General features: G+C 41.5%; 1 protein-coding gene across 3 annotated transcripts; it reads right to left on the bottom strand.

The window, feature by feature from the left end:
• Positions 1-6,702: 6,702 nt before the first annotated feature.
• tmem119b (transmembrane protein 119b) lies at positions 6,703-23,272 on the bottom strand. Of its 3 annotated transcripts, none has more exons than XM_060843511.1 (3): positions 22,894-23,272; positions 18,515-18,648; positions 6,703-10,310 (listed from the first exon to the last, which is right to left on the bottom strand). In XM_060843511.1, exon 3 carries the CDS (start codon positions 10,280-10,282, stop codon positions 9,221-9,223), a length of 1,062 nt encoding a protein of 353 aa, XP_060699494.1. In that variant the 5' UTR covers positions 10,283-10,310; positions 18,515-18,648; positions 22,894-23,272; the 3' UTR covers positions 6,703-9,220. The 3 variants fall into 3 exon arrangements, with proteins under 3 accessions (XP_060699494.1, XP_060699493.1, XP_060699492.1); XM_060843510.1 differs by having other exon boundaries at positions 18,562-18,648; XM_060843509.1 differs by lacking the exon at positions 18,515-18,648.
• Between the last annotated feature and the right edge of the window lie 1,447 nt (positions 23,273-24,719).

Genomic DNA, 24,719 nt, shown 5'->3' with positions numbered 1-24,719 from the left:
GGGAAATGCAGCATTACAGAGATGGGGTGGGTCTGGGTGGGATGCTCTTTGGAAGGTCGGTATGGACTTGACAGGCTGAATGGCCGGTTTCCACACTGTTGGGATTCTATGAAAACCTTTCATAATTTATTAGGTAACCCATTCACCTCCATTTTTCAGGAAGAAACAGACCCAACCTTCACATCTTTTCTGGAAATGTATACCCCATATTTCTTGTATCATCCTGGAGAATTGCTGTATATTTTATTATAATTATGGTCACCCAAGGTGCACAAGTTCTTTCAATGTGGTTGAACCAATGTTCAATTCAAATGTAGTGTAAATTTCATAACTTTCAAGGTGAATCCTCTAGAAATCAAGCCAAGTATTTGCTTGCTTTCTTTATGACCTCATAACTGATGGTACAACTTTCAGTGTTAGCTTTGTGACAGTCTTAGCTTAATACCTGGGTGAGTTGACAAAGGCCTGTGTTCTGCTTCTGAGCAAAGTGACCATGTAAGGATGGATGGGCAATCAGAGAAAGAAAATTATTTTTAAGAAGTCCAAAAGTAGAGGACATAGGTTTAAGGTGAGAGGGGAAAGATTTAAAAGGGACCTGAGGGGCAAATTTTTCACACAGTGAATAGTGCATATATGGAACGAGCTGCCAGAGGAAGTGGTAGAGCTGGGGACAATTACAACATTTAAAAGGTACATGAATAGGAAAAAGATAAAAATCAGACAACACCAGGTTATAGTCAAACAGGTTTATTTGGAAGCACTAGCTTTCGGAGCGCTGCTCCTGTTAGACATAACCTGATGTTGTGTGATTTTCAACTTTGTACACCACAGTGCAATACCGGCCTTTCTGAATTATGAATAGGAAAGGCTTAGAAGGATATGGGACAAATGCAGGAAAATGGGACTAATTCAGTGTAGAAAACCTGGTCAGTATGGATGAGTTGGGCTGAAGGGCCTGTTTTTGTGCTGTTAAACTATGATTCTATGAGTTGTTCACATTGGTTTTCTGTTGATATTGGTTTCTTTGTATTTACCAATAAATAGAGGTGAATTCTGTAACTTTCTGTGAATAAAATAAACTGACCAGCTAACCTAATGTAGTGTCATGAATACTATAATGAGGAGCATCAAGATATTGACGGGAACTCTTCCAAGTGCAGGATTTAGAATCAATGGCATTCTTACAGAACAGAGTCAGTGCTGGTCATATAGGAAGATTCAGCAACTGATTTTCTCACACTAAGGTCCGATTTGCCAAACAGGCACATAGAGTCATAGAGTCATAGAGTCATAGGGTCATAGAGTCATAGAGTCATAGAGTCATAGAGTCATAGGGTCACGGAGCTGTATGGCACAGAAACAAACCCTTCACTCCAATTTGTCCATGCTGACCAGATATCTGAAATTGATCTAGCCCCATTTGCCCGCATTTTGTCTATACCCATCTAAACCCTTCCTATTCATGTACCCATCCAAATATCTTTTAAATGTTGTAATTGTACCAGCCTCCATCACTTCCTCTGGCAGCTTGTTCCATACTCTCACCACCCTCTGCATGAAAAAGATTGCCCCTTAGGTTTCTCTTAAATCTTTCCCCTCCCACTTTAAGTCCATGTCCTCTAGTTTTGGACTGCCCCACCCTGGGGAAAATACCTTGGATATTCACTCTATCTATTCCCCTCATGATTTTATAAACCTCTATAAGGTCACACCTCAGTCTCCGATGCTCCAAGGAAAATAGCCCCAGCCTATTCAGCCTCTCCCTATAGCTCAAGCCCAGCATCTGTGGCAATATCCTTGTAAATCTTTTCTGAACCCTTTCAAGTTTCACAACATCCTTCCTAAAACAGGGTGACCAGAATTGAACGCAGTATTCCAATGTTTTGTGGTTTTAATTGATAGAGGAATGCTGACCAGAAACTGCTCCCTGTCTTCTTCAGATAGCACCGCAGCATCTTTCAGGTGGACAATTCCTCGGTTTAATGTCTCAACTAAAAGTTACATTTTATTCCTCAATGCCAAGTTGAAAATAATGGTCTCAAATGTGCAGTGGAGCCTGGGCCTAGAACCTTCTGTCGAAAAGGCAAGCTTGGGCACAATTTTAAATGTGCAACAGGTAAGATTTGAATGGGTTAAAATGAGGTTAAAAACCGAGCTAAAATGGTATTTTGCACATTCGTTTCTGTCAGTCATGGTATTCACTTTCTCCTTTTTTTCGAAGTTATTTTTAGGTTGTGGGGTGAAGTAATAAGAAAATAAATCCATGGGGGTGAGTAGACTACTGGGATGGGTGGGTTGGGATGAAGGTACACAGACAGTCTCAGGAAGGGAAATGCATTGTAGGACTGCAACAGTGCGAAAGAAAGGATGAATAAAGAGGTGTCCCTGCAGAGGGAGAATGTTGGAAACGGATGAAAGGACTAATCAGGCAGGGGGGAGATTCCGAGTCACAGGGTAGACCAGGGGGCAACAGAAAGTGAGTTCATGTCATGCCGAGTTTGATATTCAGAGAGGTGGAGGTGGAAGGGCATGGTGCTAAGGCCTTTGCTGAGACAGGAGCACTGTGGAGTAGGGAAAGTAAAGTGAATGCACAGTAAGAGCTGAGACCTGGAAAAAGAGGGGGGCATTTGGAGAGATGTGAAGATCAGAAGGATTTGGAGAGATGTTTATCCCCTCGAGCTGGTGAAACTTGCAATTCTTCACTTGAAAGGAAGGATTTTGTTAAAATGCAAAATGATGATAAAATGAGAGAGTGGGGGCTTAGTGGTATAGTGGTATTGTCCTTAACTCTGGTTCAGAAGGTCAGAGTTCATGCCCATCCTGCCCCAGAGATATGTCACAGTATTTCTGAACAGGTTTAATAAAAATAATTTAAATCAAACAGGAGACTGGGATAATTTTGAGATAAGAAAAAGTGAGGACTTCAGAAGCTGGAGATCAGAGTCAAGAGTGTGGTGCTGGAAAAGCTCAGCAGCTCAGGCAGCATCCGAGGAGCAGGAGGATTGGCCTTTTTTTGGGTTGAGAGATAAATGGGAAGAATTGGAGGAAGGTAGCTGAAGTTGTGATAGGTAGACAGAGGTGGGGATGATGGTGATAGGTTGGAGAGGAGGGTGGAGGGGATAGATGGGAAGGAAAATGGAAGGTAGGATATGAGGGCGGTGCCGAGTTAGAAGGTTGGATGTGGGATAAGGTAGGGAAGGGGAAATGAGGAAACTGGTGAAATCCACATTGATGCCATGGGGTTGGAGGATCACAAGATGGAAGATGAGGCGTTTCTCCTCCAGGCGTTGGGTGGTTAGGCAGTGGCAATGGAGGAAGCCCAGGGTCTTCATGCACTTGGAGGAGTGGGAGAGGGAGTTGAAGTGTTCGGCCTGGGACAGAGGGATTGGTTGGTGCGGGTGTCCCGGAGATGTTCTCTAAAGCACTCTGCGATTAGGCGTCGTCTCCCCAAGGTAGAGGAGACTGCATCGGGAGCAATAGATACAGTAATTGACATGTGAAAGTGCAGGTAAAACTCTGATGGACGTGGAAGGCTCCTTTGGGGCCTTGGATGGAGGTGAGGGGGGCAGGTGTGGGCACAGGTTTTGCAATTCTTGTAGTGGCAGGAGAAGGTGCCAGGAGGGAAGGGCAGCTTGGTGGAAGGGCATGGACCTGATGAGAGTTGCAGAGGGAATGTTTTTTACAGAAAGCAGATAGGGGAGGGGAGGGAAATATATCTCTGGTTCTAGAGTCCATTTGTAGGTGGAAAAACTGGTGGAGGATGATGTATATGGAAGTTGATGGGGTGGAATGCGAGGATCGGGGGTTCTGTCCTTGTTGCGGTTGGAGGGGTAGGGTTCAAGGGTGGAGGTGTGGGAAGTGGTTGAGATTGCCGGAGGGCATCATCAACCACGTGGGAGTAGATGTTGCGGCCTTTGAAGAAGGAGGCCAGTGGGTATGTTCTGTGGTGGAACTGGTTCTCCTGGGAGCAGATGCGGCAGAGGTGGAGAAATTAGGAATAAGGGATACCATTTTACAGGTTGCAGGGTGGGAGGAGATGTAATCCAGGTAGCTGTGGGAGTCGGTGGGTTTATGGAAATGTCTGTGTTGAATCAGTCACTGTTGGTGGAGATGGAGAGGTCCAGGACGGAGAGGGAGGTGTCTGAGATGGTCCAGGTGAACTGAAGGTGAGGGTGGAATGTGTTGGTGAAGTTGATGAACTGTTCAACCTCCTCATGGGAGCACAAGTTGGTGCCGATACAGTCATCAATATCGCGGAGGAAAAGGTGGGGAATGGTGCCGGTGTAACTGCAGAAGATGGATTGTTCCATGTAACCAACAAAAGGGCAGGCATAGCTGGGGCCTATGCAGGTGTCCATGGCTACGCCTTGAAATTGGTGAAATCAGCAGATCTCATCCACTTTCTGCACCTCCACCCTTGAACCCCACCCCTCTAACTGCAACCCCCCAGTCCTCACATTCCATACTACCAACCTCGGTATGCATCATCCTCTGCCAGTTCCACCACCAACACCAACCAACCCCACTGCCCTGTGGCCAAAAACTTCAACTCCCCCTCCCACTCCACGAAGGATATGCAAGTCCTGGGCCTCCTCCATCGCCACACCCTAACCATCTAAAGCCTGGAGAAAGAACGCGTTATCTTCTGCCTGAGGACCCTCCAACCCCACAGTATCAATGTGGATTTCACCAGTTTCCTCATTTCCCCTCCCCATCTTATCCAGATCCAACTTTCCAACTCAACACTGCCCCACTCCTCTCTCATTTATCTCTCCACCCCCTTGGCTCATAAACCTCATTCCTGATGAAAGACTTGCCCGAAACGTACTCCAGCACTACTCTCTTGGCTCTAATTTTGAGATGAGGTGAGTCTGTGTTGTTCAATGGAGAGTGTACATTTGGTACGGCATGTAATGTCACTGAAAGGTCTGGATAAAAGGTCACTGATCTGAAACATTAACACTGCTCTTTATAGTGGCTGCCTAATCTCTCGAGTCTCTCCAGGTGCTTTTTTGTCGCTATTGACAAATGATCAGTTGGAGGAAGTTGAGTTGATTGAAGAATTGCTCAGACACAACAAATTAGGTGTTTTTTTTTATCTTCACACAAACAATATGTCTCAGCCACAAACACGAACAGCGCTCTTCGTTCCTTAATGTATTGTTTCCCTTTCCTCATGCCATGAATCTTGCAGCCTATTGATTGTGACTGATCACTAGTGCTTAATTCGAGACAGTTTTAAGCCGCATGGGAACATGTGTTGATGAATTCCAAGCTCTTGTTATGCAGGACAGTTACAGAGAGACGGAGAGGTTTATCACATCAATTTACACAAGGGGGAAGGTCAGTGTGAACCTGCAGTGCAACATAGAAACTACGAATGAGCCGATGCTCAGGAGACACCTTACATTTTGAGTTGGGTCGTAAAGATAGTAATGGCAGTATCACTCACTGACGAACAGACTTGCAACTGGCTGGAACTCCCCCACCTCTCATTTCTGACAGACATCGCAGCAACTGATACTGAACTCACGGAGTGTGAAGTTGTAAGTTTCTTGTGCACAGAAATAGTCCTCAGAAACTGACTGCATCATCTGCTTTGCTGTTGATTGACATGAATGAACTGCCACATAAAGTGATTGTCCAAGAGTGAGTGCCTTTGACCCGACCAGCTATTGTCATGGAGGGGTGCAGAGAAAAGCTCTCACATTTTGCCACCAGAAGGAGAACTTGCAGCATGGCTGCCCTGTATTCTATGTGGCGTTAGGACAGGTTTCCTTAAATGGGAAGTGAAGGGGATCAGTTCTATGACAGCTCAGTGAGCACAAACCACACACCAGCTGGTGTTAAGCTGTGTGAAATGAGAAGATTTTGAGTTTATGACTGGGTTGTGCTGTTGTCTGATCTCAGCTGGCCAAGGATTTGGGCCATTCAATCGGTTTTTCATGTCCCCGGGTCAGAGATAGCCCGACAGAAAATTAGCCTAACTCAATTAGACAGCAGCTCGCGACTATTGGCTGCAGGGAACAGTGGAAACTGAGGTCAAAGATATCACGAAAATATAGGGTGATCCAGTTCCAACTTTGCACAAGGGAAGTGTATGAGCAGAGAATTAGCCAAACTTTCTGGCACCTTGACTTCTAGCCATTGCCTGGAGATGTGCACTTTACACCTCCCCAGCATGGCAACAGCGAAGGGTGACTCTATTGGACACTTGGAACCCAGCTCCTGACCCCATTGGCCAAAGGTCACAAAATATTTGGAAAGGGGGATAAAAACACAGACACTTGGAAGCCTCCCCCTCAGCGAAGACTTGCAGCAAGACCCAAGGTGGGAAACCAATCCAAGAAGACCCACCTTAACCTGTGAGGCCTACCTTCATCAAACAGAGCTACTTTTCCATCAGAGAAGATCATTGCAGCTGATATACTTTCTCAGACGGATAGCGCCAGATAGAGAATAAATGTTGTGGGAATATGGGAAATGCTCACATGGAGTTTTAAATAAAGAATACTTTGTTAATAAAATTGAATTGAACTGCAAACAAAGTTCTGTGTCCCTTTGTTCATCTCACTGACAAGAGTGCTTAGGTCAAAATGTTTTTGGTATAATAAGCTAGTCAAAGTGTTCAGTGCACGGACACCAGCGTTATCTGTGGAATAGAGTAGGAAGACTTGAACTTAAAATAAAAACAGGAAGGTGTTGTTTTATTAAAAATGGTTTATTATTGCATTTTGGCAGCAGTAAGTTCCAATACATTCTGAACTCAACAGAAAAGCATTAAACAGAATCTTTAACATTGTCCAGCCTTGTGTGTTATGAGATTTTCATTAGAAGACAGTGAGATATGGTAACACAAACGTAGCTGTCCTGGTGAAGCATGCAGTGCCACAGATTGGGAGATGGGAGTTGACTACCATTTGCTACAGGCAGTGAACCCTCAACCTCCTCCGCAGAGTTTACTCAGGATGAAATTCCCGTGAGTGGAAACATTCTGAAGGTCAGTTCCTGCAGGCACCCTCCCCTTAGCTCCAGCAGCCAGTAATGGGTCACATTTTGTGAATGAGTGCACCAGAAGAACCAAAATTAGAGGGAAGGTGGGAAGGGAGAAATAATGAATCATTTTCCAAAAATCTGTGCTTGATTAACATGATCACAGTTTTAGGATGTAGATAAAGCAAGCATCAAAAATTCTTATCCTTGTACAATAACCTCTTAAAGAAGAGCTTGATCTCTAATCTTGCTGGAAACACAGGCCTATCAGGGTCTGAAAGACTTAGGACCCAGGGCATGGATGATCAGCTAAACCTCATGTTGAGGACCTGCTGTGCATTCCCACATTTTCTGCTTGTATTCCAGTCTTATCCGTGATCTTACAAGTTTGAATGCCCTCCATCCGAACCAACCCTATTCATTCCATTCCCTAGTCCATGCTACATTGAGGCCATATAAAACAAGGGTTGCAGCATCAACAGGCTGGGAAAGGAGATGGCAACTGATGTAGCCTGTACTTGAGAGAGCTCTGTCCATGGAAATTAGCTCTTTGTCCACTTTAGAGATGGCCGACCGAGCTGCTGATCCCCTGAGCGTCGAGACCAGAGCCCATGGGATAAACTGCTCATCTCAAGAAACAACCTGTGAAGAGCTAAGTGAAAAATGGATTTCTGAAACATGAAATAATGGAATTGTAATGGCCAAATTGGCCATGATCGTGTTCTTCCGAGTAAGCTGAGTGCACATCCTCATGGCCAGTATGTTAAAAGCTGGTTTCAGGGTTAAATATGGCCAATTTCATGTTGAATCACGCTGGCACTGAGTTCTCTCTGTGGCTGGAAATATTCCCTCATCTTCCTGGAAGCACTCAACATCCATATTGCGTATAAGAAACTCAAGCATTTGGATTTTAGAAGACTTTAAAGCATGTGTCAGAAATCGTGCCTAGTTTTACTAAATCTAAAAGCAGGGGAGAATTCCCCACTAAAATAGAAGGGTAATTTGAGATCGGAAATTGCAGTTTATTCTGATAAACCTTAAATTTCCTTCAAGGAGCTTGACTCCTATCAATACTGCTAGGTGTTTAATTTTGTTCAGATCCTGCCTGAACAATCTGTGACAATAATACTTCTTTAACAAAGTGTGTTGCAATTTTTTTGTTCAATCCTTAAATGAATGGCATTGCTGGGATAAGAGACACATTCAAGTTTCAACCCTTCCTTTCAGATTACTATTTCTGATCACTGCCAATTGCATACATCAGCTGGGATAGGTATTTTCTAATCAACCTGTTCAAAGATGTCATGAGACACCTCTTGAACCTCCTGACTCAGAGATAGGGACTACCACTGTACCATAGACACCTCCACTGACTGGGATATGTAGGGGCTAAAATATGCAGAATTCCAATTTTGTTTTTAAATGGCTGTAATTATGGCTCATTCATTACTTGTAATAAGGCTAAATTTAAGTGTATTCAAATTCTTTACATTTGGCATGTTAACAATTTACAAGGAAAATGTTTACTTCCTGCATTCCAGGGTTCCTTAATGCTTGCTGGCAACTGACAGATAATTGTCCATGTGTCATCTTCTGCTTCAGGTAAGCCCAAGAGCATAGACCAAAATCTATCTCTGTTGTTCTGCATAAGTTGTAGATATCCACTTGGATGGCAGTAATGTAGTCATGAGAGGAGGGAACGATTCAGCAACATGACTGAACATGTAAAATTGGTTGAGTTCTGAACTGGGGTTACCTATTTGGATTTGGTGTTCTCAATTAGAATATTTGTCCAATGACTATATTTGCATTCCTAATAGTGGTTAAATTGCCCAAAGAGCAAATTGAAGCATTCCAGAATAGTGAATCTCCTTGTGGTTTTCCCATTTACAGGCTGATTAAACTCCCAGTTCTGTGGAAATTAAAATATTCTCATGGGTCTGGGGCAATGTTTCAATGCTGAAGTAGAGAGAAAAGATAAAACTGGATTTAAAAACAAATATTTTTATAAGTATTAAAAATGGTTATGGCTTTCATTTTGAATATCATCTTCCTGCATGTTCTTTCTGCTGATTTTGTTTCGTAAAATTGGCTTGCAAAAGATCTGGTCAAAAATATGCGGTTTTGTTGTAAGCAGAGCAAACACGCCAGATAGTGAATGTCCAAGTAGTCCTTTGTATACTTTCCATATCAATCTAACGCTGATTCTTCCTTTGTTTCTGCTCTTTTAAAAAGCTCTGCTGTCATTTGGTGCACCATTACAATTTGAGATCAATGGCACATTCTCCAGATCACCAGTGTTGTCTGCACTGGGTTCAGCAACACTGCCTTTTTCATTCAACCCCTGCTGTGCTAACTTTGGCTCCTGGCTGTCTGGATTGACATTACCCATACCTTTCATCTCAACTGTGTCTGCTGTCTGGTCCAAAGTGATCTTGGGGGACTTACTGCCCATATCATCAGCAGATAGTTGATTGGAGTTGGTACTTAGACCTTCTCCATTTTCCAGTTCCTGCTCTGTCCCCTTCCCTTGCTCATCATCACTTTTCTTGCTGTCTCCATTTTGTTCTTCTTTATTTCCATCCTCTTTGCTGTCTGTATCCAGTGCTTTGTCTTCCTTGTTTTCTGTTATGTTCAATGTGTTGTCTACTCCTGCTGCTTCTTGTAATGTGGTGCTCGCTCCTTCCTTTTCTGGGATGTGGGAAGCCTCTCCTTTTGCGGTATCAGTCTCTCCTTTGGCTGGTGTCTTCTTTTTGAGGTTGTGGGTCACGGTGAGTATGTCTGTTTCCAGTTGCTTAGAATCTTCCCTGGGCTCATCATTGACCTTCTCGGGAATCTCATCAAATGACTTGGTCGATCCCCGTTTATCTTGCTCATTCACATACTTTTTCTTTGGGTAGGAAGATGGGTAATAGGCTGAAGCCTTGTAGTTTTGCCTCACCAGCACTATAGCACACACTATGACAACCATTAAGATTAGAAGAACCCCACCAATGATGATTAAGCTCATGTATTGGTTAATGAATCCCATAATAGCAGCACCAATGGTTGTGGGTTTTGCAGTGGCACTAATAGCCTCATTTACAGAAACGGGGTCAGCACTGTTGGTGGATGTTGACACCTTCACAGTCAAAAACGTGATTTCAGTAGAAGACATGTCAGATTCTGAACCTCCAGATGATTCTGCTGAGGCCGTTGATATGGTTGCAGATGATTGAATGCTGGGAAATGTTGTACTTGGGCGTATTGTTGTGAGGGCAAGTAGCCAAAATGCCAATGGAATGGCCATTGTTGTCTTTCACAGTTAGCTCAAAAATCTATTTAAATCAAAGAAGAACAAAACAACAGATTAGAATGAGAAAATACAATGTTCAAGTACTATTAAGATTAACTATATTAATTTCTTGGAGGTTGAAACATAAACAACACATGAAAGAGGCCAGGTGCAGTGCAGGGTAAATGCTGAGTTAGGAGAAGCCTGGTGTTGGAATTTCTCTGGTTTGGGATTAGGGAGGGGGAAAATTAATAAAAGAAACTCCTGCTCCTATTTGCAATCCAATGACCCTCATATCTGAGCCAGGATTGGATTTGTGAGGAATCCAAATGGCTAAGGATGAGTTACAAGTCTTTTACATCTCTTCTAATATTGATTCTCATTCAAGTTAATGGAAAATCATGGAAGCCTGACCTATTTTTAAACAGCAGATGTAATGTCTTAGACAGCTTGTGGCATTCAGGCTGTATTGTTGACACCTCACCATATGCATTAAAGACCCCTGGATCAAAGCAGTTTTCTGGACCCTGAGTTGTGATGATGGAATTTGCTCAAATTAACAAATTTAAACAGTGGACTGAGAGTAATGTGGATCTTGCAGCTACTCCTGAGATTTCGGCTTATTTTTTGATTTACTTCTAGATTTTGCACAGTTATTATATTTCCGTAGTATAAGATTTTTATTTTAATTCATTTTTAATTTTTTTACACTTAGATAAATGCATGAATAAGAACTTTTTGGAGGGTTATGGGCCAAGCGCAGGCAGGTGGGACTAGTTTAATTTGGGATTATGGCTGACATGGACTGGTTCTCATGAAGAGTCTGCTTCCATGCTGTCTGACTATATCTGGGCTAATCAGTTTACTTGCCACCCCAATTCTCTGTTTGTTATCACAAGCCCCTTGTTTCGTAAAGGTCATTGATGTGTTTATGGCTCAGTCTAACAGGGTAGGCCATATAACATCCTGTTAATGAACAAGACTTTCCTTTTGGATTAGGCTGTGATGGAAGATTCTCAACTTCTGCCATGGATTAAAAGCAAATTGCTGTCATTTACAGAGCAGAGAGGATGATTCGACTCTTGTACCATGGCAAGGATAATTGTGGAATGAAAATAAAAGAGGATGGAAATCTAAGCAATCATGCACAAAGTCAAAAATAGCACAGGCCTCTTTCTAATTTAAACCTACTGAGAGCTTCATAATACAGGTAGACTGGTTACTAAGGCTAGATCACGCAGAAACTGGGGGATCTAACCAATTGGATACAAAATTGGCTTGAAGTCAGGAGACAGAGGATGGTGGTACAAGCTTGCTTTTTGAACTGGAGACCCATGACCAGCGGTATGCCACAAGGGTCAGTGGTGGGTCCAATGCTTCTCATCATTTATATAAATGATTTGGATGTAAATATAGGAGGCATGTTTAATAACTTTGCAAATAACACCAAAATAGGAAGTGTAGTGAACAGTGAAGAAGATTATCTCAGAATACAAAGGGACCTTGATTAGATGGGCCACTGAGCCAAGGAGTGGCAGATGGAGTTTAATTTAGTTAAACGTGAGGTGGTAGAGTAATAGAGTCGTAGAGATGTACAGCACGGTCCAACTCGTCCATACCTACCAGATATTCCAACCTAATCTATTTTCATTTGCCAGCACTTGGCCCAAATCCCTCATATACCCATCCAGATGCCTTTTAAATGTCGCAAATGTACCAGCCTCCACCACTTCCTCTGGCAGTTCATTCCATACATGCACCATCCTCTAAGTGAAAAAATTGCCCCTCTCACCCTTAAACTATGCTCTCTAATTCTGGACTCCCCCATCCAAGGGAACAGACTTTGCCTATTTACCCTATCAATGCCCCTCATGATTTTATAAATCTCTATAAAGTCACCCCTCAGCCTCCGACACTCCAGGGGAAACAACCCCAGCCTGTTCAGCTTCTCCCTATAGCTCAAATACTCCAACCCTGGCGACATCCTTGTAAATCTTTTCTGAATCCTTTCAAGTTCAACAACTTGAGTTTCTTCATAAGTTTCTGCACCTGGTTCTTGGGAGAGGGCTTCAGGGCCAAGACAGTGGTAATATCTTTTGGTTGCTCAATCCATTTGATTGATGTCAGATGCCCGATAGCTAACACCAGAACCAAAATTAAATTCCTCTCAAGGAAAATGAAATCCAAGCTTTGGAGATTGATAGATTTTTGTGGACAACTTTACTTAGATGTCGGAAGTAAACCCCACAACGTCACCATTAACCACAGAATGCAGACATATGTTTAATTTGTACCAAATTGGAATCTTAGTAAAATATGCTGACGTTTGAAAATCCATCTGAATCCATCTGTCTGATGACATTTGGCATGAAAAGATGGAAAGTGTCAAAATGCAAGGAACATGAAATTATTAATAAACTTTGAGATTTTCATTTTAAAAAGGTCATACTTATAACAGTGTCTGACAGCCTGAAGGATCTTAGTTTTAATTAACTTCCTCACAATGGGCAAGAATGCCTTTGCCAACTTACCACTACTTGTTTTACAACAGTGAACAACATGCTGTGTTACTGTTCCATCTTGGAGGTTAACATAACCAGACAAGTACAATTGGGAATCTATTTGGAACAATCATTAACTGGACTTCCTAGGAAGGATTGAAGAAAGCAGGCAGTAAAACTGAGACAGAAGAATACATCCTTACTGTCGGGTAGGAAGTGCAATTATGTTTTAATAGTTCATGGAAGTTTTTAATCTTCCTCCTCTACACCCCCACTTCCCAACCAGATTTCCCAATCATAACCTTTCATTCAAACCACTTCTGTCTGCTGATAGCTTTTCTCACTTCCCCAATTCCAAATAAAGGCCAAAATTTCATCTGTTTTCTAATTCTTTGTTATATCTGCATTATAAATCCTGCAATACTGCACTACTTACAGCCTCTCAATCCATAATTCACCAGTACTATGTAACTTCCTCAAGCAGAAGTTAATGACACCAGAGTGGTTAGAATAGAGAAAGCCATCTAAATCAGAGAACATCACTGTCAAGTCATATTTTATCCTCACCCAATGTCCATGCACATTCAGATTGATAGAAATATAGAGAAAAGACCAGTTTTGTGATGAATATCAAAACAAAGTACATTGAACTACTCTTATTTAGAACTGGAAAAGAAATTTGTATTGCATTTCCCAAAATCATCTTCCATTTGTTCCTATAATTGGATTAACAATTTCTAAACAGTGCCCAAGACATGGAAATACATCTGATGGCAAGTTGTCAATCAATTTCAAATTGCATGGAATTCAGCCAAGACAACATGTATAACAACACGACACAGCCAATTTTTTGTTGGTTTCGCTGTTCCTGATTGCCAGGTCTCATCTCCTAAGGCCACACCTGAACCTGTAGGGTGTTTCATTCCACCCAATGGCTTGCCAATTTGGCCAGTTACCAAATGGGAATCAAGAAAAAAATGATTATAAATTCTTGCTGTTAAATTAGAACTTTTATATCCTTAGTCTCACCAGGTTCTTTTCTCTGTCCCCATTACCCAAGTAAATATCCATTATCCAAGAGTCCTTTCAAACAGCACAAAATTCTCCTGCTTCACTATATAGTTAGCAGGGAGGCAGTGGTGTGGTGGTACTATTACTGGTCTAGTAATCCAGAACCTCAACTTAATAAAAAAAAACCCACCATGGGACAAGGAATTGAAAATGAGCAAAATGGCAAATGTATATCCACTGTCAATAGTTATAAAGACTCATGTGGGTCACTTTACAGAAAGCATCTGCTGTTATTTTCTGATCTGGTCTACACATGATTCCAAACCCACAGCAATGCGGTTGACTTTCAACTACCTTCTGAAATGGCCACACAAGCGACTCAGTTTCAGGACAGATACCAATGGGAAATAAATGTTGGTCTAGCCAGCAACATCCCACATCCCATGAACAAGTAATAAGGACCACTAGTACAATAATATTTGAAGTAGTTCACTTTCTTTATCAGCTTGAAATCAAATTAGGTGAAGCACAAACTCAATGATTATGAAAACAAATAATTTGTTTGGTTGAACCAAAGTTTGTTTTAAAAAGTAAGAAAGTTTTAAAAATTAATCTTTCGTGTCTAATATAAACAGGAGCAGCAGGGATCCATTCAGCCCGTTGAATCTATTTCACCTTTCTATATGACCTGCAGGTAACAAGTATTTTACTTTAAAGATCATATGTTTGACAGAAGTGAACATGCCCAAGATCTGTTGTTTGTATTACAGAGGTAGATTTCCAGCATGCACAGTATTTTGCTGCTTTAACTGGTCACAGTGGTTAGTGCTGGGAGGAAGAAGATAAACATTACAAAGGCATAATAGCAGGTTTTGACAGGCAGCTCAAGTTTTAAAATGGCTGAATTTCAGAGGTTCAAGGTAATACCTCATCACCACCTCCTCAATGGCAATTAGAAATGGGCAATCAACACTGGCCTCACCAGCAAACTTTAGGTATTGAATGCAGAGGAAATTGAAACCTATTACAACAAGCCACAGGATCGTGTTGCATTTTGGTAAGGCAAGCCAGGGCAGCACTTACACAGTTAATGGTAGGGCCCTTGGGAGTGTTGCTGAATAAAGAGACTTAGGGTGTAGGTACATAATTCCTTGAAAGTGGAGTCGCAGAGAGACAGGGTGGTGAAGAAGGCATTTAGCATGCTTGTCTTCTTTGGTCAGAACATTCAGTATAGGAATTGGGATGTCATGTTGCAGTTGTACAGGACATTGGTTAGGCCACTTTTAGAATACTATGTACAATTCTGGTTGCCCTTCTATAGGGAGGATGATGTTAAGCCTGAGACGGTACAGAAAAGATTTGCAAGGATGTTGCCGGGGTTGGAGGGTCTGAGCTACAGGGAGAATCTGAATAGGCAGGTTTTTTTGTTCCCTGTAGTGTCAGAGGCTGAGGGGTGACCTTATAGTGGTTTATAAAAATGTAAGGGGCATGGATAGGGTGAACAAGCAAGGTCTTTTACCCAGGGTACGGAAGTTCTAAATTATAAGGTTTAGGTCTGAAGTGAGAGGGAAAAGATTTAAAAAGGACCTGAGGGGTAACATTTCCACACAGAGGGTGGCGGATGTATATGGAATGAGTTGCCAGAGGAAGTGGTGGAGGCAGGTACAATTACAATATTTACAAGGCATCTGTTTGGATATATAATAGGAAGGGTTTGGAGAGATATGGACCAAATGCTGGCAAATGGGAGTCAGGCAGTTGGAGTATCTGGTTTGCGTGGATGGTTTGGACTGAAGGGTCTATTTTCAAACTGTATGAATCTATGACTCTATGCACAATTTCAGAAGTACAGAGTCAGGCCACAATGAGGATAGCAATGCATGAGCACTCATGAAGAGCTCCGGCTGTGACTGTCAGCAATGTAGTGAAAATAGGAACTGAATCTATGTTTAAATTTAAACAAACATCAAGATAATTATATCACTGAACTAATTGAGTCAACGGTAGAATACTGACTGAGATCCAGAAGGTACGATGTTTAATGCAGGGCTTACCAGTCCCTGCACAATGTGGGCCATGGCGAGAATGTTGGGAAAATCTGGAGATATTCAGTGAGGCCTTTCTCAATGTCAAGACAAAAAGCCCCATTTTCCAATCAAGTGTTGGACATCGAGAGGAAATTCACTAAAACGTGGCAAGGAGCCACTTAGCATGGATTTTCACTCATTAACAGCCTCATTATTATTTAATCTCAACTCATTAGTCTGCAGTTTCCCATTCTGTCGCGTCAGGAAAGATGTCAGGAAAATTCCTGTCACTAGAGGGTGATAGGAATCTGGAACTCACTGTCTGTTTGGGTGATACAGGGAGAAACTTTCATAACCTTCGAGAAGTCAGGTGGGACTAAATTTGGATCGGGACATCTGGTCAGCATGGATGAGTTGGACCGAAGGGTCTGTTTCCGTGCTGTACATCTCTGGGACTCTATGACTCTAAGTATTTAGATGTTCACTTGTTGCTGGAAAATGGAGTTAAGACAGTTAGGTGCTTGATTTTGACTGGCACAGTCTGGATGGGTCAAAGGACCTTTTTCTGTGCTGGAGTTCTATTATTCTATACACAACTGAGCAACTTGCCAGTCTCAAATGATGGTCTCAGTCACACTTTCCAACAGTGGGTATTAGTTAGCAGTCAGAGCTGATTTTTATTGAAGATTTGAAGGAAATTTACAGGCTCCCCTCAAAAGCCAAGTCAACTCAAGCCTGACAACAGCCTGACCTTGCTGATTTTTATATCAAATAGCATGCTGATTTCTCTTTATTCATTCATAGGTTGGTAGCCTGCTGGACAAGGCCAGGGTTCTGTTTCTCGAGAAAATGACAGGGAGCTGCATTAGTGTCTATTTCAGATGAGAGTTTGGATTCAAATGCATTTTTATGTTTCTGAAGTCACAAGTCATAGACCAGACAAGGACAGCAGATTACCTTTCAGAAAAGGCATTAGTGAACTGGATGAGTTTTTACATCAGTTTGGTAGTTCCACAATTACCCATATGAACTGCTTAATTCCATAGTGCCGTTTAATTTGTTGGTGATGAAATTTGAGTCATCTCTGGCTCACTGGAACAGGCCTTTGATTATTAGTCGAGGGTTCACTGGACTACCATTTCCCCCGAGCCTTCACTTCCCCAGCTGGGTTCCCTTTTCTGATTGCCACAACTTGGATGAAGGTGAGCTTAGAATTGCCGTGAGAGTTCTGATTTTTGAGTGGTCTATCAACACAGACCATCCTGATTCACGTGATGATGAATGATCACTTGAGTGAAATACCAAAACGGGGGAGGGGGTTTCTGCTGACCGTGGGATTCTGCTGGGCATATCAGCATCTTCAGGAAAGGTAGGGAAAAGTAAGGAAAACCATTACAGCTAGCCAGTCCCCAGGAGCTCTGTACTGCGTTCAGCATTGAATAGAATGAGATTTCTCACATTCTTGGACAATGCTACAGAGGAAACCACAGCATATGTGGCATTACTTTAAATCTGAAGGCATTTGGTGCTTTTCTTTTACAAACTCAATCTGTTTTTTTAAGCTAGTTATGATTTTCTTTGTCCCTGCTTAACATGAGAAAGCTGAAAACATCCACATCAATGATCAGACAAAGACTGGAAATGTAATTTATTGGAAAGCACATACAGGGGTGTCAATATACCTGAAGCACTGGGAGTTTTTTTTAAAAAAAGTCCATTTTCCAGAAAGGAAGAAACAAAAGGTCAGAGGCCTGATGAGTCTAACAGAAACTATCATCATGTTGCTATAAATCTGGAGAGTTAATACAGACCCCAAACATTACAGAGAGGCCAGCTCAGCAACTCAGCTAGGATCAGTGGTTCCCGTGGCTACATAGGGAATGTCTTTATTTTTGGATTGTTTTCTTGTTGCTGTGAGTTGGAAGTTGGATACATGTACAAAACTGAGAGAAGGGGAATGAGGCAAGGCAGAGGTGGTGAAGTTATGGGAAGAAATTCAGAAACAGAGGGAATTAAGAAGGCTGGAAAGACAAAAATGAGAGAGAAAATGCAGAAAGGAGAAGCGAGTGAGAGTACGAGAGGAAAAGGCAAAAACCAGAAGGAACAAGAGAGAAAGAATAAATCAAAAAAAAGTGAGAGGAAAGATCTGAGAATGTGAGAGCGAGAGGAAGTGAGACCAAAAAATGGGGCAGTGACAGTGAGTCAATGAAAGACACCAGTGAACACAAGAGGGGCAGATAGTTTGCAGGGATGGAGTGAGAAGAAGAGTAGAAAAATCAGCAGCGATTACCAATTAAAGAGAGAAAGAATGTTTTCGGAGTAGTAAGGCGTTTTAATTGACAGGGTGAGACAGCAAGATTAGCAAGGAAAAGAGGGAGTAATACGTTGTAGAGGGAATACATGAAAGAGTGAGAGGACATGCACAAAAGAGGGAATAGAAGGATGAAGTGTATAGAAATATGAATAAAAGATAAGTGCACTAAAAGATTAATGATTAGATTAGAGGGGATTGGGAGGAAATGGGAGAAAGGGGGTGGTAATGGAAATGTGAGGTTTAGAGGGAGAAGAAGCATGTATACAGGAATGCTACAAATCCATGACCAAGCTGTCAACAACATCTGTTTGACGTGTGAATTGAAGAAGGAGTGCTTCAAAATGTGACAGCAATGGGGAGGAGAACATTAATTGGAACTCAAAGAGATATATACCAAATAGATCAAATTGGATCAAACTGTAGCTCTACGGGGTACTTAACTGCAGAGGGACAAGTTGCAGCAAGGGTTGTGCTTGATAACCCACACGTGTGTGACACTTCTTCTTCTGTCTATATCCACAGGATATACTAAGAATAAAAGTAACAGAATACAACAGTGCATCTACCAGATTAGTATCATCATTGAATAAGTAAGACAGCAGCACATTTCTTAAGCGAAACAAAGTGTCAAGTGTATTTTAAGCAGGTTAATTTGCAACTTTAACTACTTTCCTTAAAGAGAGATTCTCTTGAAGGGGCAATTTATTGGGAGGTTCAGTGGTCCAGTTGTGGACAGTGCCCTCGAGTAAAAAGCAGTGCTCACTGCTATTACATTCTGAGTATTTGACCAGGTGGCTAGAATGTTGGTACCGGTCCTTCAGCTGGCCAAAGGTTAATTATTTGGCTTTGTACCACCATGAACTTTTACAAATAATTTTATTTTAAGAAAGACATATTGCAAAGGTCGATACATAAATAAAAATATTAGCTGCCCTTAGAATTACCTTTGAAAACAAAAAACTTTTTATTCTTACATTGTGGTCACTTTAAGTAGTCACATCCCTTTACATTTATCCCTCACTCCTTCATAGAGGTTACATTTTTGAATAGGAGAATGTAGAATTAATGAAGAAAAAAATTAAATGCTTTCATTGCAATGGTTAATGAACATCTATGATTCGTAGAATCATATTTCACAGATTGAGGTCATTCACCCATTGTATGTGTGCTAGCTCTCTGGAAAAACTAGTCAATTACTTTAATTCTCTTGTGCTTTTTCTCCCCCAAGCCTATGAATCCTCTCCCATAAGCAATTTTTAAATCCAGTCCTAAGTACCTCCTGGAGATTGACCAAGCTGGCTGTGCAAAATCAGATGGGGTCTAGTCAGAAAATGATCCCAATAATTTGTAAAGGGAAGGAAAAGTCCCACCTAGGAGCAAGGATTTTAAAAACTCTTCCACAACAGCACTGCGAAGGAGTGTGTCACCGTATTATAGGTTGTGGACTTATGCCCAAGATTTCCCCCTACGGTTTCAAGATTTAGTTCTGGGTAACGGGTAATGCGGGTTTGATGGGAAAATGGAATCACTTTCTTTGATGTCTCTCCTTGTCAGAGAGCCACATCACTCACAGACTTGTCGGCTTACCTCCTCAGCAGTGGAATCAAGAATGGTACAGGGAAACAAGCTCAAGAAACGAGAGATAGTAAAACTCCTCAGTTAAACGAGCAGACATTCCACTGGTACAAAGGCTCTTGTGGTGCAATGGTAATGTCACCACCTCTGGACTAGGAAGCCTGTGTTCACATTTTATGTGCTCTACAGGTTTGCAAGTTGATCAGGAAATATCTGTAACCTGTTGGTGTTGGATACTGGCATTACCTGGTAGGTGGCACTCTTAAATTTACATCAGGTGGCCAATGGTGCTTCACAGTTTGGACATTTGTAATTTCTGTAAAGTTATAATAATCCAGAGACCACATGTTGGAGTCGAGAATTTTAGAATTACAGTAGAACAAGAGATTCAGGAGCTTTAGTTACAGTAACTGGTGATCTATATCACCAACAAATCTGGTGGATCAGTCTCAAGTATAAATAATAAAAGTGTCCCTTTTGGAGCCAGTGTTGAGTGAATACAGATTGGCTTAGTTGTAATGTTTTCCGTGGCTTCCTAACCTGCCAAAATTCATCATCAAAGATCAGTGAAATAGCTTTCTGGGCAAATAATCTGTCAAAACATTTTTTTTATGGCAACAGTTTCTGATGTGGAAGGCACTGCCTGAATGGCTAGTGGAAGCAGTATCACTGCTAACGTCCACAAGGATATTGGATCAATACATTGAAAGGAAACATTTTTCAGGGGCAATAACATAAAGGTGGAACTAATCAGATAGCTGAATGGCTGAATGGCCTTTCTGTACTGTATGAATCCATGAAGTATTGGAAAATATCAGTGCTCATGGAAATACCCCAAATGAGGCCCAAACCTTCAGAGGATCACAAGGAATTGGCTTGAAAAAATAATCTCGAGATTTTCTTTGAAATATCAAAGATAACATGGTAAGATGATGTACTACAGGAAATGCCAGGGTTTGTCATGAATTACCTGATCATTATCATAAGGCAATTTGTACTTTCAAGGACTCGCTCGAAGGCCAATAACCTGATGTCATGTTTAATCATTTCACGGCTGAGTTATGGGATGAGGGACAGGGTACTGCGTTTCAGGGATGAAATGAGTTCTGGGCATACAGTTTGGGTTGCAAGCTGCTATTTCTAGTCTGTTGATCGAGTTGAGATGAGCAACATCATTTTGAGGGAAAGATGTTTTGTGTTTACAGAAGATTGAGGATGTGAAAATGAGAAGAACAGGGAGCATTCAGAGGGTAGCTCCAACAGCTTGACAGGGAGGCATTAGAAGTGATTTACATATTGACCATGCAGCGCCATTACTAACCTAGGGTTGAGGCCCCATTCCTGCTCCCAAACTCTCTGCTAGCCAGCAGACTGAGAATCAATAACCTCCTTAAGGACACAACAGGAAAGGGTGGGATGCTGCAACAATTACATGAGCCCGTGGTGGGGAGTGGAGGCTCAGATGGCCTCTCTTGAAATTGTTAAAATGAAACATTATTAGATACTATCCACTCACCACCTTCACATTGTCATTGGGCTGAATGGCAAGAATTTGAAAGTGGAGGTCAGGATGTCCTCCAGAGAAAGGGTTAAAATTCAGTGAGAGAGTCACCAGCTCCTCCCAATAATTAGCTCCAGACCTCCCATTAGCTTCCCTCAAGGAGAAGGCACTGAGTAATGGATAGAAAACCAGTCAAATAGGATTCTTTGAAAATTGGGATATGAGGGGAAGAAAAACATTCTCCAAATGAAACAAGCTTCTGTGAGCATTCCAGCTAATCTCAATTTGGCCCAGAACTCATTTCATCCCTGAAACGCAGTACCCTGTCTCTCATCCCATAACTCAGCCGTGAAATGATTAAACATGACATCAGGTTATTGGCCTTTGAGCGAGTCCTTAAAGGTACAAATTGCCTTTTTTTGCCACACTGTCCATTGAATCTCTTTTTTTCATCTGAATCTGCGTCAAACAATTGTTTCTGTAAGATAATCTGTGAAGGTCCTGACTATTATGACTTTGATTCAAGTTGTTGGCTATGGTTTGAGATACAGTGCTGTGGAGTTACTAAGATGTAATATTTTTCAGCCGTTCCCCGCTCTCTAGCTTTGCGATTTTGTCTGTGCTATTGGCAGCAGGGTCAAGTGAAAGTCAGGGTCTTCTTTGCAGATTATAATGCTCTAAGCAGACACATCTACCACTAATATCCATAGCCTAGGTTGAATTGAGTGCAGCCAGATTTGTCAGAGAAAGAAAAACTAGAACACAAAGGAATAAGGAAAGGGCTGGCAGCAGAGAAGAGGAATGTGAAATTCATAAAAAAAAAGAGAGTGAAGGAGAGAGCGAGCATTCAATCTGATTTAGCTTGCCCAGAGTGAAATGTAACATGATGGTAACCAGAGCAAAACAGAGAGGGAGGGAAAAGAACAAGACAAAAATATGCATTTGGGGGAACAAAGACATTGATCAGAAAGTGAGAGGAGAGAAAATTCAACACAGTTCTGGAGCAAATGGCTGGGTAAACAAAGGAAAGAAAGGGCTGTGATTGCAATGCCAAGTAAATTAAGCATAAACCTGAAAAAGTACACTTTATTTTTCCATTTGCTGAATGCATTTCCAGCAATTTCAGTTTTCATTTCAAATGTCTCTCAGTTTTTATTTTTACCAATTTTTTTAAAGCAGTTCAGGACTCTTTTGCAATATTCTTATTCCACAACACATGTTTTAGATTGAAAGGTGACAGTACAAGAGTTATTTCGGTGAAGAACAATGGGTGAAAATGTGTTCCCTTTTAAATGTTGACGGAAAAATTGTAGACAGAATTCCACGTTCATTTTGCGAATGGTGAAGACTGACCTCCCCCAATATGTTGTTGGCAGCTTGCAAATCACCTACTTTCTTAAATCTGTAGCATTTGAGACATGGAAATGGAGTGAGGAAGTGGAGGAAAAGTGATGAGATGATGAGAGGCAGAGAGTGGAAAAGAAAGGAGAGAAGAACATTTTTGACTAAGTACCAGGGATTTTCCCATTTGCACTGAAAGCTCATGGTTTAATCTAAGACTATCTTCGCAATAATCTGCATCAAAATGATATTTATTGCAATTATAACTTCACAAAAGCATAAGAGAATGAATAAAAGAAATTCTCTTCTTACATAGCTCGTGGCAGTTCAGACAAAAAACATAAACTTCGACTTACCCTGTGACCTTTTATTTGAAACAAAGTAAGCGTCTTCTCAGTGAATGGCTTCTATGTGCAGTAGAGGTCTTGGAAATAAAAAGTTGGAAGGAGTTTTTCAACTTCTTGTCAGTCTTTACTGTTCTGTGCCCTTGGAAAAGCGTTCTCTTGCCAATTATCTTGCAAGCAATTCCCTCAAGCCATGGGTTAGGAGCTAGGCTTGTGGGTTCTTCTCTCTCTCTCTCTCTCTCTTTCTTTCTCCTCCTCACCAGATTGTTTTCATTAGCTTGGAGTTTAATGTGGGGAGAGCCTGCAGGGATAGAGTGCTCTTCAGCAGCAGACTTCCTGTCAGACGCTTGTGTGCTGTGTTGAGACCAGATCGCTTTACTTTATGCAGTTGATTGAGCTGCTGGGAGTCACAGAGAGAGAGAGAGAGAGAGGGCTGTGTCTATGCGTGTTCATGCATGTTTCAATTGAACAGAAAATCTTGGTGAATCATTGGTTACTAATAAAAGATACAAAGAAGAATGAACAGAAATATCATCTGTTGTCAATGTTTTTTTTAAACATGCCCTCCACAAAAAAGAAAGTTTGTCTCAAAGTTCTAAGCAAAAGAGAAAAAGAACTGTATTTTGAGCTATGAAATGTGTTATATGTATCTCCTGGGGAGTTATTTATGGAGGATTAACTCTTTTGAATGTGAATTTTCTCCTTCCCTTCCCTCTCCAGTACTCCTTCTTAAAGGAGCCATGTATCACATGTTGTGGGTTTCACCTCCAATTCTGGAAATAATGGGTTCAAGTTCATATTCCTGAGATGGAAGCACATAATCCAGGCTTAGACTCCAATGCAGTACTGAAAGAACACTGCTATGTTGGAGGTGCTATCTTTTAAGTGAAACATTAAAAACCAATGCCCGTCACCTGCATATAAATGATCTCTTTCAAAGAAGAGGAGAGATGTTTTTTGTGGAGCAAAGGGTTAATGATCCTTTTACTCTAAGAACAGCCTATGTACAAAGAATTGTGCCATAATAATGTCGATTACATGGAGGTGGAACCGAAGTCTGTAGGATTCAAGAGATAAGCTCTCTTACCATCTCTGTGTACAGTTATGTTTAACAAAGGCTGTTGATTTTCATTATCAAGAATGTGGACTATCTTCCATGAACAACACGGACCTGATCTTACATCATTAAATCCTGTATGATGGAATAGTGATCCCTCAATGAACATCACATCGCTGTTTGAGGTCCAAATCAGTTGTTGCTTTTCCAAAATTACAACAGTGACTACACTTCAAAAGTACTTCATTGACTTGGATGTTATGGACTCATGACAATGTAAGCAACTTTTTTCTTCATCCTTTTTGGCCAAGAACAGATTGGTGGCTACCGCTGCTCTTTGGTGCCGATGAGACAATGAGGGTTTGTGGAGTTTTCTGTAATGGAAAGAATGAATGAATGTTAATAGTTAATAGCTAGAATGTAACATCAATGTTGTTAGATGATGCCACATCATCTAGGCTTGGGACCTGAGGGAAGTACGTTGTAATGGTGTCCTGCTGAACAGTGTCTCTATAAATAGTTAGCCAAAGCTTTGCAACAATATTATTTCTGGCCCTCATCTGTAGGAAATTCAGAATCCAGTTTTGATATTCATTCATATTCAACTAGAGACTGTATCAGAGCCAATGAAGTCAGACCTCGTTTGCCTAAACTGCCCACTGGTAGTTTCTGGGGAGTAGGTAAGGGGAAATATGATTCAATTTACCACTTCATCAAACTGCTTTTGTCATCTTGGCTGAGTTCTTTGAATCAACACATACCAGTTGTCAAAGCTGGGCTA

Source organism: Hemiscyllium ocellatum, chromosome 24 (genome assembly GCF_020745735.1).
Source record: "Hemiscyllium ocellatum isolate sHemOce1 chromosome 24, sHemOce1.pat.X.cur, whole genome shotgun sequence".
In the NCBI taxonomy this organism is placed as follows: domain Eukaryota; kingdom Metazoa; phylum Chordata; class Chondrichthyes; order Orectolobiformes; family Hemiscylliidae; genus Hemiscyllium; species Hemiscyllium ocellatum.
This window is presented reverse-complemented; position numbering and strand designations above follow the sequence as displayed.